This window comes from Oryzias latipes, chromosome 20 (assembly GCF_053564925.1).
Source record: "Oryzias latipes strain Hd-rR chromosome 20, Olatipes_Hd-rR_3.1".
In the NCBI taxonomy this organism is placed as follows: Eukaryota; Metazoa; Chordata; class Actinopteri; order Beloniformes; family Adrianichthyidae; genus Oryzias; species Oryzias latipes.
Window position 1 is genome coordinate 16,572,800 of NC_136256.1, and position 18,206 is coordinate 16,591,005.

The window sequence follows — 18,206 nt, forward strand, 5'->3', positions numbered from 1 at the left end:
GGTGTTGGACCGGACGGAAAAGGAAAGAAGGGAAGAAGAGAAAGGGATGTCAGAGAGAGGGGGGGTTAGGAGGGTGATAATAGGAGGGGAGGGGGGATAAGACAACGAAGCAGCATAAAGCAACAAGTTAACTGGTTTTTTATCATTACGGTAAGGTTCAAATGTAGTACAAAAAGGGCGGGGCCTGTCCACACACACACTCAAATGTTATCAACACACCTGCTAGCTGCAAAAATGTCCACATGTCAACATGCACACAAAACAGATAGTGTTCACACACGCATACTTATGCCTTTAAACCAACTAGTGTGAAATCTTTCATTCATTCAATCATGCAAACTATTAGTGCAAAGGTGAGCTAACACCTGTGCTCAGGTGAGTGTTTATGTTCTTCTAAAATGGATGGAGGAATGTGTAAAGAAGGAAGGAGAGTGCCCAGCCATCCCCACACCAAGACCCCCGCCGCAGCAGAAGCGGCAGCCGGAACCCCCCCAACGCCACACGGGAGCAGGCAGGGAACAACCGCCCCCCGGGTGACCAAATCCGCCACCCAGGCCAGGGCCAGCAGGACCGCCGCGAGGCCCCCAGAGCCAGAGAGCAGGGAGGCACGGGGGGAAGGAAAGCGCCGCCCCAGCCCAACCAGGAGAGCAGCCCCCCCGCCGCGCCGGGAGAGCCCAACGCAGGTCCCCACCGGAGAAAGGCGCCCACAGCCCCAGACGAGCACCCCATCACCACCCAGGAGTTCCGGGCACCCCCCCGCCCCAACCCCAGGTACGAGCCAAGACCCCCCAAGGGAGACCCGCTCCGCACTCCATGCAGCCACCCACCCGGCCCACGGTTGGTCCAGGGAGGAGCAAGGCAGGGGCCCCCCGCCCCCGCCCAGGAGGGGGGCAACCCGGGGAAAAAGGGGGCCCACCAGGGGTGTTGTAAACATGGCCCGAAGAATTAACTTATCTAACTCTACAACTACATATTTAAAGTCCAGCAGACGAGCTTTGTCCAGCCAAAGTTAGGGGGACGGCCGGGGGCGCGGAGTAGTGCCGTAGACAGGATCCACAGCCAGGTGTAGGAGCAGCAGCAGAGACGAGCCAGAAAGGAGGTAGACGGTCAGGAACAGGAGCACGGATAAGCCAACTGGAATCTGGAAGCACTCCCACTCCCCAGGAGGGGAGAGGGAAAGAGGGGGAGTACATGAATCGCACTGCACAAAACAGAGGGGAACTAAATGATGTATAATAATCAAGAATAGAGAAGAGAAGGAGGGGAGAAGTAGATGAGAAAAGAGGACAGAACCACAGTGCACCATAGTTACCCCAGCTTCAACTTCTAGCAGCCTTTTAAAACAAATAGTTATTGTTATTAAGTTTAATGTAAACATATTTACATTAAGTTAAATAATACTAACTAGTCTGACAATAAGCCTTTCCAAAGAGGAATGTTTTCAGTCTAACTTTGAATGTAGAAACTGTGTCGGCCTCTCTTACATGAGCTGGGAGCTTATTCCATAAGACAGGGGCTTGGTGGCTAAACGCTCTACCTCCAACCATACTTTTATTAATTCTAGGAACCACAAGCAGTCCTGCATTTTGCGAGCGAAGTGTCCTGTTTGGGTGGTAAGGGACTATAAGGTCCTTAACGTATGACGGGGCCAGTCCATGTAAGGCCTTATAGGTTAACAGGAGGATCTTGAGCTTGATTCTGGAATCAACTGGGAGCCAATGGAGTGAAACTAACACAGGAGTGATGTGATCTCTTCTGCTAGTTCCTGCTAACAATCTAGCTGCTGCGTTCTGAACAAGCTGGAGACTTCTTAAAGAACTCTTAGGACACGCTGCTAACAGAGTCACAATAATCCAGTCTAGCCGTAACAAATGCATTGATGAGTTTTTCGACATCACTCTTAGAAAGTATATTTCTGATCTTAGCAACATTCCGCAGGTGAAAAAAGGCAGTTCTAAATGCCTGAGATATGTGAGCCTTAAATGATAAATCCTGGTTAAATAAAACCCCAAAGTTTCTAACTGTGGAATTGGGGGCTATACTTATGCCATCCACGGAGACTATCCGATCAGACAGAGCATCTCTGAGGTTTTTAGGACCTAGTATAATGACCTCAGTTTTTTCTGGGTTCAAGAGGAGGTAATTAATTGTCATCCAGTTCTTGATGTCTCTGATGCAGGCCTTCAGTTTCTCTATATTGTCATTCTGGTCAGGTTTCATGGATAAATACAACTGCGTATTGTCGGCATAACAATGAAAATTAATGCTGTGTTTCCTGATTATGTTTCCTAGGGGTAGCATATAAAGCATAAACAGGAGGGGTCCTAAAACTGAGCCCTGTGGGACTCTGTAGTTAACTCGAGTGCAATGAGAGGACTGTCCATTTCCATTAATGAACTGGTACCTGTTGGATAAATAGGATTCAAACCACTGGAGGGCAGATCCTCTGATCCCTATTTCATGTTCTAATCTTTGGAGTAAAATACTGTGGTCGATAGTGTCAAAGGCTGCACTAAGGTCTAACAGGACCAGAATAGAAATTAGTCCCTTTTCTGAGGCCAATAACAAGTCATTAGAGACTCTAACTAGAGCAGTTTCCGTACTGTGGTGAGGTCTAAACCCCGACTGAAAGTCTTCAAAGTGGCTGTTGTCCTGTAGGTGGCAGTCAAGCTGCTTAACTAAAACTCTTTCGAGAATTTCAGAAATAAAGGGCAGGTTTGATATTGGTCTATAGTTGGCCAAGTTGCTAGGATCCAAACTGGGCTTTTTCAGAAGAGGTTTAACAACTGCATATTTAAAAGACTGTGGCACATAACCTGTTTCCAGAGAGGTATTTATTATCGTTAATATGGAATCATCAATTAGGGGAAAGATTTCTTTAAAAAGTCTAGTGAGAATTGGGTCTAACATACAAGTTGAAGATTTGGAGGACGTAATAATTGATGCTATTTCCGCTTGATCCACAGCAGTGAAGCCGTCTAATGTTACAGAGGTTTCTATGGATGCCTCCAGTTCTGTCGCTTAAGCCTGCTCTGGGCTGATAGTAGGAATAACTTGATTTAACTTATGTCTAATATTTGAGATTTTACTATCGAGAAATGTAAGAAAATCATCAGAGCTGAGAGAAACAGGAACATGTGGTTCTACTGAGCTCTGACTGCGAGTTAATTTAGCAATAGTGCTAAAAAGAAATCATGGATTATTTCATAATATATTAAGGTTGAACAGTACTGGATTCTAGCTCTATGCAGAGCTTTTTTGTAATTTAATAGGCTATGTTTCCAGGTATTCAGAGACTGCTCTGAACCGGAGCGATGCCATTCTCTTTCCATTCTCTACGGGTTTCTTGTTTAAGAGAACGAGTTTCAGCGTTAAACCACGGTGCTACTCGGTTTTGTCTAACAAACTTAGGTTTCGGGGGGCAACAACATTGAGAGTACTCCTGAGGGCTTGGAAGGCATCATTAACAAACAGGTCATTTATACTAGGACTGATGCTATGGGAGCTGGTCTCAGAGCTGGTCTCAAAATGTTACTAAGTATTGGTTGATCTGTGAGTTTAAACTCAGACACAGAACTGTCAGTTAAGGTTCTTCTAAGCTGTTTCTTATTCACTGGGGCAGTAGCATGTTCTAATGTAAACTGGAAGGTAATCAGAAAGTGATCAGAAATGATGAGATTAAGAGGAAGGACACTCAGCTGGCTGATCTCTATACCATGGGTTAAAACAAGGTCCAGGGTGTGCTTATGACAGTGAGTGGGTTCATTTACATTTTGGGTGAAACCAACATCATCTCATAAAGCTGCAAAAGCATTTCCTAGACAGTCACTGGGGTCATCAACATGAATATTAAAGTCCCCTATTTTTATAGTTTGATCAGAATCTAAGACAATAGGCGATAGGAAGTGGAAAAACTCAGTTAAAAATTCTGAATATGGGCCGGGGGGGCGATAAATAATTATGAATAAAACAGGTTTTCGAGTCTTCCTGTTTGGGTGATTTATATACAACACGATGTTTTCAAAGTAATTATGAACATGTTTTACTTTAGGGCTGAGAAGTAAGCTAGACTGTGATATTACTGCCAAACCACCTCCTTTCCCTGAGATCCTGGATTTCTGATAGTTAGTAAAGTGGAGGGGGGGGGGGGGGGGGGGGGGGGGGGGGGGGGGGGGGGGGCTTCATTCAGTCTAACATAGTCATCCTGATGGAGCCAAGTTTCTGTTAAGGCTAGAAGACTGAGGTTGTTATCATTGATCAACTCATTGACTAAGAGGGACTTAGAGGAAATGGATCGAATGTTTAATAAACCACATTTAATTACATCATAATTCTGCTTGTGGGTACTGCTGTCTGTCACTGTAAGGTTTCTATGACACGCTCCTTTTACTTGTCTTTCAGCACATAAGCTAAAGCTAGGACCTGCTTGACTTTCCCTGCATGGGTTTTGCACCAGCACTAACCCTAAGGGAGGCTCAGAGGAGCGTTTTACACTGCTGCTCTGCGCCCAGGTCTCATTTCTGGGCTGTCAGGTTGACAGACTAAGGCTAGCAGAAATGTTTTCAGAAAGAAGAGCGGCCCAGAGTAGGATGGACACCATCTCTCCGCATGAGACCGGGCTTCCCCCAAAATGCGCTCCAGTTATCCACAAAACAAACGCCGTTTTCTGGGCACCATCTAGAAAGCCAGCGGTTATATGATGAAAAGCGACTGTACGTTTCATCACTGACTAAGTTCATGTAGGTTTCTTTTTTCACACTGCAGCTATCCAGCTAACCGACCCCCCCTGACTACCCAGTCCCTCTCACCACTCAACTGCATTCTTTAAGTACATAGTCTTATTTGTATTTTATTATCTATTCTATTTATTTGCATCTTGCACTGAAACCAAGGAAACCAGTTACCAGATTTATATTAACAAACCATGTAATGCTGCAGTTTCATTTTGCACCTGATTTATAAAAAAAAAAGGCTAAGTCAAACATTATTCACCATCTTCCTTCCTTCCAAAGTTGCCCCAGACCTCCTCAGATAAACAGAAGTGTATTTGAAACTCGAGAAACTTTGTGTGCAGAGTAAACGCCCCCATGTGGGCAAAAGCAGTCAACACAGCATGAATTCAATCAGCTTCAATCATGGAGTTCTTAGTTAACAGTAGGGGTTTGACGATTCATCTAATTTGTGGTTGATGATACGATTCATAGTGGATATTGGTTCATTTGGAACGATCTGATTCACTGACCTAAAATGGATCCAGGACATCTTTAGCCAAACCTTCAACCAGTGTGACTCAGAGATAAATACCTGCTCCTGAACAGGGCAGGTGAAGTGCAGATTCCTTCTATTTCTTACAAGATATCAAGATCAAGTGTAAATTAAATGTGTGCACAAGTAAACAAGAGTGAATGACAAATCCATTCATATTTTAGTATCTTAAAATTGTTGTTTTTCCACATCAAATTAATCCAAACTGAACATTATCAGAACATTCTAGCAGACTGTATTATCACAAGTCTTTGCTAAATTTAAAGTCTGTCCACACATTGGACTGGAATGATACATTGATCATTTTTTGCCACCATCACATGTGTTTTGTCTGCTGTGATGCACTTCCCCGTTTTTATGTTAAAGTAAAACAAAACTACAGTACCTCAATGTAAACTGTATTTTCCAATATCGATATAATCAATTTAGAAACAATTTTACAATGGAATAGGCCGATTTGCCTCGATTGCCAACTAGCCTCAGACAGATTTGATTGTAGGAATATAAATGGATTCATGGACTAATTGCTACACCCCTAGATAGCAGAATAAACAAAAACTCAAGCGTTTCTATACAGAAACTATTTATTTCATCATTCAAAAAACCATAGCTAGCCTGACTGTGTTTTACTCTTGATGACTGAGTTTTCACTCCACAGCTTTCTTATCTCTACTTATGCACCGTAGTCCTTTTTCGTGGTTTGACATACTAACAATCTTAACTAGTTGAACAAAGTTCTGCTTTGAGCTTATTTGGCCTTCTTGAATTTTCCTGGTGTTGCTGTTTTCTGCTTTTTGTTTGCTGGTCCTTTTGTTTCTGGTTCCTACAACAAAAATAAAGCAAAAATGGTTCACTGAAAATAAAAAAGAAGTATTTTCTGGCAGATAGACATTTGTCTTCATACCTTTCGTTTGGAGGACAGGGATCCAGTGACGGTGAAGAAAGAGTCCAGTCTTCCCTGTGTGCTGCCCTGTCTGCTTTTTACAATCTTCTTACAACCGTTACGGATTCTGTCCTCACTGCACGCACAAAAAAACAGACAAAAAACAATGAACGCTTTATTTCATTCCATCTCGGAAAGCTCAGATTAAATCTGATCTCCTAAAAGTTAAGCAAACACTAAAAGACCCACAAACTAGAGGTCAAACATAGTACGGCAGGTTTGACGGGGATGAGAGTGTGCAAAAAAACTCTTTCACCTGAACTGTTTCTCGTTGCACATGAACTGGACCAGGCCCTCCTCATCAGGCTCGTTCCACTTCAGCTCCACCGAGGAACAATCCACCACCTCCGGCTTCAGAAACAGACCCCTGGCCTCTTTATACAGCCAGTCCTCTGAGGCCGAGTGTTTCTGCAAAGAGACAAGCAGGGTAGATGGAATCAGAGGTCGATGTTTCGAGAGCAGCTGCAGCTGCAGCTTTGAAACCTCACCTTTGAATCGATGTTTTCTAGGATCTCCTCGATGCAACCGTGCTGTCGGATCAGGTCCACGGCTCTCTTGGGGCCAATTCCCTTGATGGTGCCACAGTAGTCGCAACCCAGCAGAATACACAGATCGATGAACTGAAATGCAGAGAACGCTGTTAAAGTGAAGGCTTCCGGCGGGTTTTAAGAAGAGCTCTATCTGTAAAATCATAGAAATGATTTAAAACAGAGAAAGGTACCTGCTCTTTGGTCAGGTCCATGTCCTGCAAGATGCGATTAAAGTGGAACTCTTGAATGGGAAGCTTTCTGAAACAAGCAGGTACATCTTTGGTTAATAGTTCTTTCAACTCCTTTTTGAGCATGCATGGAACATGAAGCAGCAGGACATACTTGGCTTCGCTGTGCTGTGAGATGTCTGAGCAGCACGTTTTTCCCAAAAGTCAGGCAAAGACCTTCCCTTCTTTAACTAAAGCAGCACAGCTGGCTTCAGCCTCACATGGAGCCTGAAAAAAATGGTTGTACCATGCTGTGTCACAGAGGAATGTGTCTGAAAATATATTCAAGTGTTTAATATTTCTGTACTGTTAGATCCAGTGTTCATAAGTAAAACTAAAAAAGATGGTCACAAATGTTAAAATACAAAACATGTAAATTCCTTTGTTTCATGCAATGTCATCTATGCTCCTTTAATGGTAAAAAAAATCTGCAGAAGACCTTCAAGACAGCACTGACCTCTGATGATTTGAGCTGTGGAGGCTTCCCAGCAAAAACATACACCGGCTTGATCCCATGCTCCAGCATGCGGATCGTTCGGTAGAACATTCCCATTAGGTGGCTGTGAAAAGTAAACACGGTCATAAAACACTTTAGATCTAATAAAAGAAAAACTGCAGCAGTAATTCATGAACCCCCATTCCCTGTTGTGTGTGTTGCTTCATTTGTACCTTCTTGTTTTTTCTCCATCTTCATTCTGTAGAACATTACCATCCTGTCTCACAGCAATCAGGAACTGTTAGATGCACATGGAGGCATCGATGGCAAAGAAGGAAACCGCAGATACCTAACTTACAATTTCTTCTTTTTAATAATAATTATTAATAAATAATCGTTTGAATCCATCATTTTTAAATTTATATCAACCTTTTTCAAAAACTTTTTCAAAATAACTTATTTATGGTTTTTCTTCTTTATCATGTTTTTTTAAGTTCCTGCAATTTATAGTTTACTCCGGAGTCATTTATATTCCAGAAAAAATGGTAAATATGTATATATAAGTGTCATGGTGCCTCTGTATGCTCTCCTCCCCCTCCCCTCTCTACTTGGCTCTTGATTCGACCCATCTGTGAGCACTCATCTCATCAAGCCTCCAGACCTTCAAAAGGAGATCCAGATCCAGTATTCATTGCCAGTTCGTTGCCCCTGGTGGTGGTTAGCCTGGTCACCAAGTTATTCTCGTCCATGTGTTTGTGCTCTCGCCTAACTTCGTTTCATGCCTTATCTTCAGGACATATTACCCACGAGTGGTCACCTGAGTTTCCCGGCTTCCTGAGCAGAAGGACCTCATAGCTTTATCTTGTCTCGCCTTGAAACATTGCTGAACCTCCAGTCACGCCACGTGACCACAACTCCAAGCCACGCCGGATAATAATAAACTCTATTACTCACTTTATAACTCAACTGTGTTTTCCTTCCGGGTTCCAGCGTCTGGTCTGTCTCGCCTAGCAAGTCATGATAATAAGAGGTCATATCTCAAATGACACAAGAATAAAAAGGAAAAAAGTATAATAGTTTAACATCAATGGCACACATTCATCAAACCTGGGGAGTATTCCAGAAAGTATGTTTAAACTACCCTGCCTTTAACCCTGAACTCTGGGTGAAATCCGCCTGAACTTGATTACTCTGGGAAGGTTGGTTTGAAAAGACTGGATATGAGTTAGCGTGATTACGCTCGATTTGGTAACCCTGGGTTAATGCACGTGCACGTCAAGTACATAAAGACATTCTTAATAGATCGCCGATTTCCGGAGTCACCATGGAATGCCATGCTCTTCCTACCCCTACTCCTACCCCGCTTCCTCAGAAATTCGCGCAGCGCCTCAATCAGTGCATGTGAAACCAGTAATATTGAAATGCAAATAAACTGGGGAACTCTGTATAGTGAACATATTTTCAAGATACTGTCTTATTTAAATCTATATAAATGCAAGTGTGATTTAAAAAGAATTGCAACATAATTGACATAGTTGAATTTAGAATCAAGTTCAAGATCCTCCTGTTAACCTATAAGGCCTTACATGGACTGGCCCCATCCTATATTAAGGACCTCATAGTCCCTCACCATCCGATAAGAGCACTTCGCTCGCAAAATGCAGGACTGCTTGTGGTTCCTAGAATTAGTAAAAGTACGGTTGGAGGTAGAGCGTTTAGCCACCAGGCCCCTGTCTTATGGAATAAGCTCCCAGCTCATGTAAGAGAGGCCGACTCAGTTTCTACATTCAAAGTTAGACTGAAAACATTCCTCTTTGGACAGGCTTATTGTCAGACTAGTTAGTATTCAGAGATTATTTAACTTAATGTTAATGTGTTTAAATTAAACTTAATAACAATAACTATTTGTTTTAAAAGGCTGCTAGAAGTTGAAGCTGGAGTAACTATGGTGCACTGTGGTTCTGTCCTCTTTTCTCATCTACTTCTACCCTTCCTCTCCTCTATTTTTGATAATCATTTATCATTTAGTTTTCCATGCCTCTGTTTGGTGCAGTGCGATTCATGTATTGTCACTCTTTCCCTCTCCCCTGCCCCTGACTGACTGTCCCCCCCAACCACGGCTGGATGCAGCTCGTCTGCTGGACTTTATATATGTAGTTGTAGTGTTAGATAAGTTAATTCTTCTCTATGAGTTCTGGTAAATCGCCTGTCCGTCCGGGGGGAGGTTCCCTTCTTCATGTGGGCACCCCTGAGGTTTCTTTGTTTTTTCCGGAATCCGGTTTTTTAGGAGTTTTTCCGCGAAGGGGGGTCTAAGGGCAGGGATGCCAGTATAGCTTAGTCAGTTTGTTAGTTCAATTTAGTATTTTCCTATTGAACTCTTTGAATTCATGATTCTTTTGTGTTCATGTTTTACTTCGAAGCCCATCGAGACGACTGTTGTTGTGATTTTGGGCTATACAAATAAAATTGAATTGAAAAATTGAATTAAACTAAAATATGTCAAAATAAGGTTGAGATTACTGTGGAAACAGATTATGTAGCGGATGTAAAGAAGTGGTGTGAGCATTTCATTTCAAATTTTGGCTCTGTTTTCTCATGACATCTCCATCCATCTTGAGAATTGAAATTTTGAAAATTGAAAAAAATTGAATTGAATTGAATTGAATTGAAAGTAAAGTTTAGATGGAGCTCACTGGTGAGTTGTGCTATTTTTTAGAACAGGCCTGCGGGCGACTTATGTGGCCATTGGGGGCAATCTGGTGCCCACGGGCACCGTGTTGGTCAGCCCTGGTCAAAGGTGTATACCCTTGCCCAATAGCAACTGGGATAGGCTCCAACGGCCTTGGCACCTCAACATTCAGCAGGTTCAGATGATGGAAATCACACAAGCATAAAATATAAACACTGTTTTTATTAGAAGAGAAATGCAACATCAGAAAAAGAAGTCAGTAAATTAATGCACACCAATTTCTACTTTTCTCTAATTTAATCACCAGACCCCATTGCCTGATGAGGAAAGGAATGGCTGAGTCAAACTGCTTTGGCAATACCAAATAAAAATTTGACTATACGAGTTCATGCTGCAACCACTTTACAGTAAACAGCCTGTCAAGATGAGTATGGACTTCTTCCTTTTTTTTTAAAGCCTCCAAGTTTAACCAAGGTCAAAATATGACAATAAGCACAATAGCCCAACAAACTTCAACAAACTGTAGAAAAAAGATTTTTTTAATAGATTCTGGACCTGATCCCCACTGAAATGTCATGGGACAGACGTCTGGTGGTGTTCCAGCACTTGATTTAATAACTGCCCAATCAATTTAACATTTTCCAGTTTTTTAAGTTTACACTTTATTTTTAGAAATCTCAAAATATAATGAGAATCTACAAGCCGCTGAAGTAGAATCCAATTTTGCTGGTTTTGAATGAACTTCTGTCCTTAGAGACATAAACTACAAAGCACCAATGATGATAAAAATGAATAATGCTAGTTCATTCTGAACCAGGCACATAAAAGCTGAGTGTAAAATAAATAAATATATAAATACACCATGAGAAGGCATGGAATGGTGCACGTGAGGACCAGGAGAAAGCCCTACTGTCATACTGCCTTCACTTATCTCTGATCCTTTGTCCTTTCTGCTTTCTTTAAAGCCGCTACATCAAAGAATTGACATAAAATTCAAATTTGGGGAAATTTCGATGTTTATCAAGCCCTTTGACGAAATCCACAAAAACATTTGCAATGCCATTTTTGAATTAGATCTATGTACTAACAGTTATGACACGCTGAGTGTTTTGGTGAGTTTTTGCCTACAACAATGTTAGTTTAAGATGTAAAGGTATTGTCACGAGTGTTCAGGACCTAAAAGCACCTTTTTTAGTCTCAAATTTGACACACATTTTTAACAGGGTGTACCTGCATTATTAAAAATTAATTATCAACGAATGTTGTAGTCTTTCAAAAAAGTAAGTAGTCATTTCAAAAATGAATTACATTACATGAGTTATGAGATTTCAAGAGAGCAGGCATTTTGAAGTAAGCAGGAAAAGCCGTTCTACTGCCCCTAGTGGAAGGAAAACGCACTACAGGACAGAAAACGGACCTCTAGTTATGTATACAATGGCTTTTAAAGTAAAAGTTTGGATCATACTAATGAGATATGGGTCTAAAAATGCATGTATCAAATATGATACAAATTGTTATATCGGGTTAACATTATTTTTAGCACAGAGTCAGCGCAGTAGACACGCACAATTTTGTCTAAACTAAGCAGGCTTGGTTAGTGTGGGAACTATATAAGTAGGGGTCACACATCAGCTGACAGGTGCGTTCCACCTGCAGAGTAAACAGTCTCTGCTCAAAGTTGTTGATGTGAAAGTGACGTCTGTCAACAAGGAAAATACCTTTTTTAGAGATGAAGATATAAATAATTGAACATTTAAGAACAGTCAACTGTCCGTTCAAACGGTAGGATAAGCGAATACATGTAGTTTGCTGAAAGAAGATACAAATGATTACAAATTTGAAACAATCAAAATATAACACAAGAGAATTGTACCTGTATGCTCAGCCGTTAGGACGAAAGGGAGTAAAAAAAACAACAAAGACACATCGAGCCTGACCTTGGTTAAGAATGTTGATGCTTCCTTCGTCACTGGCTGCTTAATGATAATATAAGGTTTCCCAAAGGCTTTGCATCCAGTTAAAAAAGAGGAAGTCACGCTACAGAGAGAGTTTGAGCAAAGCTGAGGTTACCTTTTTTGTCTTTTCTTTTAATATGAAGACAGGAAGGATGTTGCAGTGACTTAGGCAGCAGCTTCCTTTCTATCATCTTATGTAGTCGTCATCAGAATCAATTGGAATATGTACTTGCAAGAAAGTACATATTACTTGCCATCAAGAAATGGCAAGAAATGGTAAGTCCAGTATTTCCTTACAATCTAAATTAGTTATCATGTATGCATATTTGTCCACATTCTGATGAAAAAATACTGCTTTGTTTTGCAATAATATTTGTTCTTCTTTTACTCAGTTTACCAATGAGTGGCAAAAACTGCAAACAGATATTCACTGTTTTAGGATGTAAACCATTATACCCTGTAAAGATGTTGTTCCAAGTTACTAGCTGCAAATTTTATTCAAAGCATGGGATGATTAAAAAAACATAAAAACAAACAAAAAAGGCTTTCATCAGGGAACTATTATGATTAACTATCTTAGTTTATGGGTTTAAAAAAAAAATCTAAATAAAAAAAAAACATGAAAACACAACCAAACTTGGTGGGATGCCTTAGTACTGAAAGTTACACAAAATTGTGACCTTATAACAAATATTTGTTTCATACTCTAAAATGAAATTCTTAATGTTGATGGGTGCTGAAGAGTTTAAAAAAGGGCAAGCTGGACCTTTACTAAAAGAGTTCTACTTAAACCAGCAAAACTTACTGTCTGCAAAAGAAATAAATCAAAGAATAAACAGATAATAACCTTAAATGCAACAAACGGATTCCTTTAGGTGCCAAAATACTGCATTGTATTCATCTGACTCATTCTTTAGTAAGCTTAGATCTTCTTTCTCTTTCGGCTTTTCCCATCAGGGGTCGCCACAGCGAATCATCGTTTTCCACCTCACTCTATCATGGACATCTTCTACCCTAACATTAGCCAACTTCATGTCCTCTGTTAAGACATCCATGTATCTCCTCTTTGGCCGTCCTCTTGCCCTCCTGCCAGGCAGCTCCATCTCCAACATCCTTCTACCAATATATCCACTATCCCTCCTCTGAACATGTCCAAACCATCTCAGTCTGGCTTCTCTGACTTTGTCGCTAACACAGGCAACATGAGCCGTCCCTCTGATGTACTCGTTCCTTATCCTGTCTAACCTGGTCACTCCCAAGGAGAACCTCAACATCTTCATCTCCGCTACCTCCATCTCAGCCTCTTGTCTCTGTCTCACTGCTACCGTCTCTAACCCATAGAGCAGAGCTGGTCTCACCACTGTCTTGTACACCTTTCCTTTGAGTCTTGCTGGCACTCTTCTGTCACACAACACTCCTGACACTTTCCTCCACCCGCTCCAACCTGCCTGCACTCGCCTCTTCACCTCTTTTCCACACTCCCCATCACACTGAACTGTTGACCCCAAGTACTTAAACTCCTGCACCTTCTTCACCTCAGCCCCCTGTAACCTAACGCTTCTACCTTGATCCCTCTCGTTCAGACACATGTATTCTGTCTTACTACGACTGACCTTCATGCCTCTTCTTTCCAGAGCAAACCTCCACCTCTCTAGCTGTTCCTCCACCTGCTCTCTACTCTCACTGCAAATTACAATGTCATCCGCAAACATCATTGTCCAGGGAGATTCCTGTCTTACCTCGTCTGTCAGCCTGTCCATCAGCATAGCAAACAAAAAAGGACTCAAAGCTGATCCTTGGTGTAGTCCCACCCCCACCTTGAACTCCTCTGTCTGACCTACAGGACATCTCACCACCGTCATACTTCTCTCATACATGTCCTGAACTACTCTGACATACTTCTCGGCCACTCCAGACGACCTCATACAGTACCACAGCTCCTCCCTCGGCACCCTGTCATACGCCTTCTCTAAATCTACGAACACACAATGCAGCTCCTTCTGACCTTCTCTGTACTTTTCCATCAACATTCTCAAAGCAAAAATGGCATCAGTGGTGCTCTTACGGGGCATGAAACCATACTGCTGCTCACAAATCTCCACCTTCTTCCTAAGCCTGGCTTCCACTACTCTTTCCCACAGCTTCATTGTGTGGCTCATCAACTTTATTCCTCTATAGTTGCTGCAGTTCTGCCTGTCACCCTTGTTCTTAAAGATCGGAACCAGAACACTTCTCCTCCATTCCTCAGGCATCTTCTCACTCTCTAGAATCCTATTGAACAAACTCGTTAGAAATTCCACTGCTGTCTCTCCTAAGCACTTCCATACCTCCACAGGTAGGTCATCAGGACCAACGGCCTTTCCGCTCTTCATCCTTTTCAGAGCCTTTCTAACCTCATCCTTTCCAATCTCTGCTACTTCCTGCTCCACAACAACCACATCTTCCTCCCTTCTTTCCCTGTCATTTTCCACGTTCATCAGCTCCTCAAAATACTCCTTCCATCTTTTTTGTACACTCTCCTGAGTTGTTAGCATCTTTCCATCTCTGTCCTTAATCACCCTTATCTGTTGCACGTCCTTCCCATCTCTGTCTCTCTGTCTGGCTAGTCTGTACAAGTCCTTTTCTCCTTCCTTTGTGTCTAACCTGTCATATAGCTCATCGTAAGCTTTCTGTTTGGCCTTTGCCACCTCTCTTTTCACTCTACGCTGCGCTTCCTTGTACTCCTGTCTACCTTCCTCAGTCCTTTCTACATCCCACTTCCTTTTAGCCAACCTCTTCCTCTGGACGCATTCCTGTACTTCCTCATTCCACCACCAAGTGTCTTTACCGTCTTTCCTCTTTCCAGATGAGACACCTAGCACCTTCCTACCTGTTTCCCTGATAATTTCTGCTGTAGTTTCCCAGTCATCTGGAAGCTCATCCTGACCACTCAGGACCTGTCTCAACTTCTGCCTAAATTCCTCACAAGTTTCTTCATTCTGTAGCTTCCACCACCTGGTCTTCTTTTCTGTTTTCCCTCTCTTCTTCTTCCTGACCTCCAGAGTCATCTTACACACCACCATGCGGTGCTGTCTGGCTACACTCTCTCCTACCACCACTTTGCAGTCAATAACCTCTCTCAAATGACCTCGTCTGCATAGGATGTAGTCCACCTGAGTACTCCTACCTCCACTTCTGTATGTCACTCTATGTTCCTCTCTCTTCTGGAAGTAAGTGTTGACTACAGCCATTTCCATCCTCTTCGCAAAGTCCACCACCATCTGTCCCTCCAGATTCCTTTCCTTCACACCAAACCTGCCCATCACCTCCTCATCACCTCTGTTGCCCTCACCAACATGTCCATTAAAGTCTGCTCCAATAACAACTCTCTCTCCTCTGGGGATACTCTCTATGACCTCATCCAACTCACTCCAGAATCTCTCCTTCACTTCTAACTCACAGCCAACCTGTGGCGCATACCCACTGACTACATTCACCATCACCCCTTCAATTTCTAACTTTAGGCTCATCATCCTGTCTGAGACTCTTTTCACCTCTAGAACACTGTTTACAAACTCCCCCTTCAGAATCACTCCTACCCCGTTTCTCTTCCTATCAACACCATGATAGAACAGTTTGTATCCTCCTCCAATACTACGTGCCTTGCTGCCCTTCCACCTTGTCTCCTGCACACACAGTACATCTACCTTCCTTCTCTCCATCATGTCTGCCAGCTCTCTGCCTTTCCCTGTCATTGTGCCAACGTTAAGAGTCCCTATTCTCAAACCTATGTTCCTGCCTTTTCCCTTCTCTCTCTGGCCCCGGACCCTTCTGCCTCCCCTCTTTCTTCGACCAACAGTAGTCAAATTTCCACCGACACCCTGTAGGTTAACAGCATCGGTGGCGGTCGTTGTTAACCCGGGCCTCGACCGATCCGGTATGTCTAAAGTGTTGTGGATGATTCGCATGGTTATTTTGGCAATTTTTACGCCGGATGCCCTTCCTGACGCAACCCTCTCTATTTATCCGGGCTTGGGACCGGCACAGAGGCAACTGGCTTGCAACCCCTGTGGCTAGATTTAGTAAGCTTAGATATTAAGTATAAAATAACCCAATTCAATTCTGTGCTAACAAAATGTTTGTTTAATTTTACAAGAAGTCTGTCTTACCCAACCAGCCTCAAGGAAACCTTCACGCAGCCATCAAAGAGACAGGAATTCAAATAGTCTGCTTTAAAATTTCAAATGCAGCAAGACAAAACTTCCCTCTTTACTGCAGTGACCTAAAGTCATTGAACTTCCTGTAATTCACAACTAGAATAATATGCAAACACAAAAGGCAATATATGCAAACTTCAATGCAAAACAAAATGTGAAAGTTGGAGGAAACTTCGTGTTTGTGTCAATTGCAGTTCCAATCAAAAAATAAAAAAATAGAAAATGAAACATTACATGTTATCCTGTTTGCTTCTACACAAACACACACCAACTTCTTCGCTGTGTGAAAGTATGCGGTGACATCCATGAAGATAAACTGAAATCCAGTCTTTATGGCACAGAAAAAAAACAGGAAGAGCCTACAACACCAGCATTATGAAATAATTAAAAAATGAAAAACAATTGACCCACTCTTTGTGGTGATCAAATTTTCAGGGCGGGTTAAATTTCAAACCATGCAAATTACTTGAGTTAAGCATTACCAAAAATGTTATTTTAAACAGGCAAGCAGTGTTTCCCAGATTGCACAATAAAACCCAGATTGAGGAAAAAGAACTCAAAAAAATTATGCATATTCAAAAATGTAAACTTTGACAGACCCCAAATCGTTTTGAGCTTGTAACCTATTGTGCAAGAAAAAAGGCTGTTTTTTCCTTTAATTTCTGTCTTTTGTTAAACTTTTATAAACAGTTCCTTTTCTAAAGATGCTTAGAACAAACTGGTTTCAACAATCAAAATAAAAGGTTTAGACTTCAGATCACCGTGAGAAAATTGCATTGCATAAAGACATCAAGGAGCTCATGGCATCATTTAAAAAAACAAAACTATTCAATTCTTCTGTTAGTTATATTTCCTCAATTGCAAGATTTATTTTTGATTTTGCCACAGATTGAATCTGCTGAAGAACTATAGAAACTTTATTCTTTCTCTGTTCTTCATTTAGAGAATATGTCTCACCCTTTTCCCTCCTGCGGCTGTAAATAAAGTTTGATTTGAAGTCCACTTTAAGGGGTATACCTCTAATGATATGTTGCCAAGACAACTAGATTATGCGTTCATTCTTTTTTTCCTGGCTATTCTGGTCACTTTTACTATTTGCCACAGAGCGAAGGTAAAAAGCCAATATTAAATAGAGAAAATGAAAGCTAAATTCTTTCATTCTTTCATTGTAATTAGTTTGAAAGCAACCTATCTATGCTTCCTTAAAACTTTATCTGTATATCTAAGTTATGTAACATGTGGACTGAACCACTGATGGTAAAATAGCCTGTTCTCTCTTTTCACCTCATGATAGGAAACAGGTGAGATAAAACCAGCAGTAATTCATAAAACAAAGGTGCAGATCCTTGTTCTCCAAATAAAGCAGAGGAATAAAATGTTTTGCTTTCTTATTTATTTACTTATCTGCTATATTGATTCTCACCACCATTTTCTGTACATTAGAAGTTTTGACGGAGGAAAAAATTAAGTTAATCAATGATATTTTCTTTTCTAAAGACACAATAATAAGGAAATGTACACTTTGGTAGGTAAAATTCCATAAAGGAAAAAATCATATTTTATGTGCACAAAAAACAAAAATACATAGGACAGATGTGTAAACTTAGGGTTTTTATTGTATGGCCATGTTATGCAGGATGTGTCTAAAATGTTAGTAGTGGGTGAAAAACGTTAAAGTAAAATAAAGTAAATAAAAATGTTTTTTTCTTTTACAAAATCTGTTAAGGGATTCAGTAAAAATGTTTAAAAAGAAGAGAAAGCTAAGATCATTATGAGCAGAACACCATAAAGCACCACGCTTAAAATAAAATAGAAAGTTAGAATAGACTAATACGATCTCCATTTAGACATTTTAAGGGTCTTATCATGGCCATGGTCAAAAATGGTGGCAAAAGTCCTGAATTTATTGTGATCATTTCCTAGTTTGACACGCTGGTGTTTTGCCGTACTTTAAGAGACAGAAAT

General features: G+C 41.4%; 1 protein-coding gene across 1 annotated transcript; it reads right to left on the reverse strand.

Annotated features, from left to right (window-relative positions):
* Nucleotides 1-5,837: 5,837 nt before the first annotated feature.
* On the reverse strand, nt 5,838-7,518 carry LOC101159868 (flap endonuclease 1-like). The gene is made up of 8 exons (XM_078938932.1): nt 7,423-7,518; nt 7,187-7,193; nt 7,081-7,105; nt 6,930-6,996; nt 6,697-6,828; nt 6,465-6,616; nt 6,170-6,284; nt 5,838-6,088 (listed from the first exon to the last, which is right to left on the reverse strand). The coding sequence occupies exons 1-8, from the start codon at nt 7,516-7,518 to the stop codon at nt 6,014-6,016; spliced, it is 669 nt and encodes a 222-aa protein (XP_078795058.1). The 3' UTR covers nt 5,838-6,013.
* Between the last annotated feature and the right edge of the window lie 10,688 nt (nt 7,519-18,206).

Bases quoted from the DNA above. Each gene is read 5' to 3' on its own strand.
- LOC101159868 (XM_078938932.1), bottom strand. From the start codon at position 7,518: ATGGGAATGTTCTACCGAACGATCCGCATGCTGGAGCATGGGATCAAG. The intron at 6,997-7,080 runs GTATGTCCTGCT...TGCTTGTTTCAG, and splicing joins TCACAGCACAGCGAAGCCAA to AAAGCTTCCCATTCAAGAGT. The intron at 6,829-6,929 runs GTACCTTTCTCT...TCTGCATTTCAG, and splicing joins TGGACCTGACCAAAGAGCAG to TTCATCGATCTGTGTATTCT.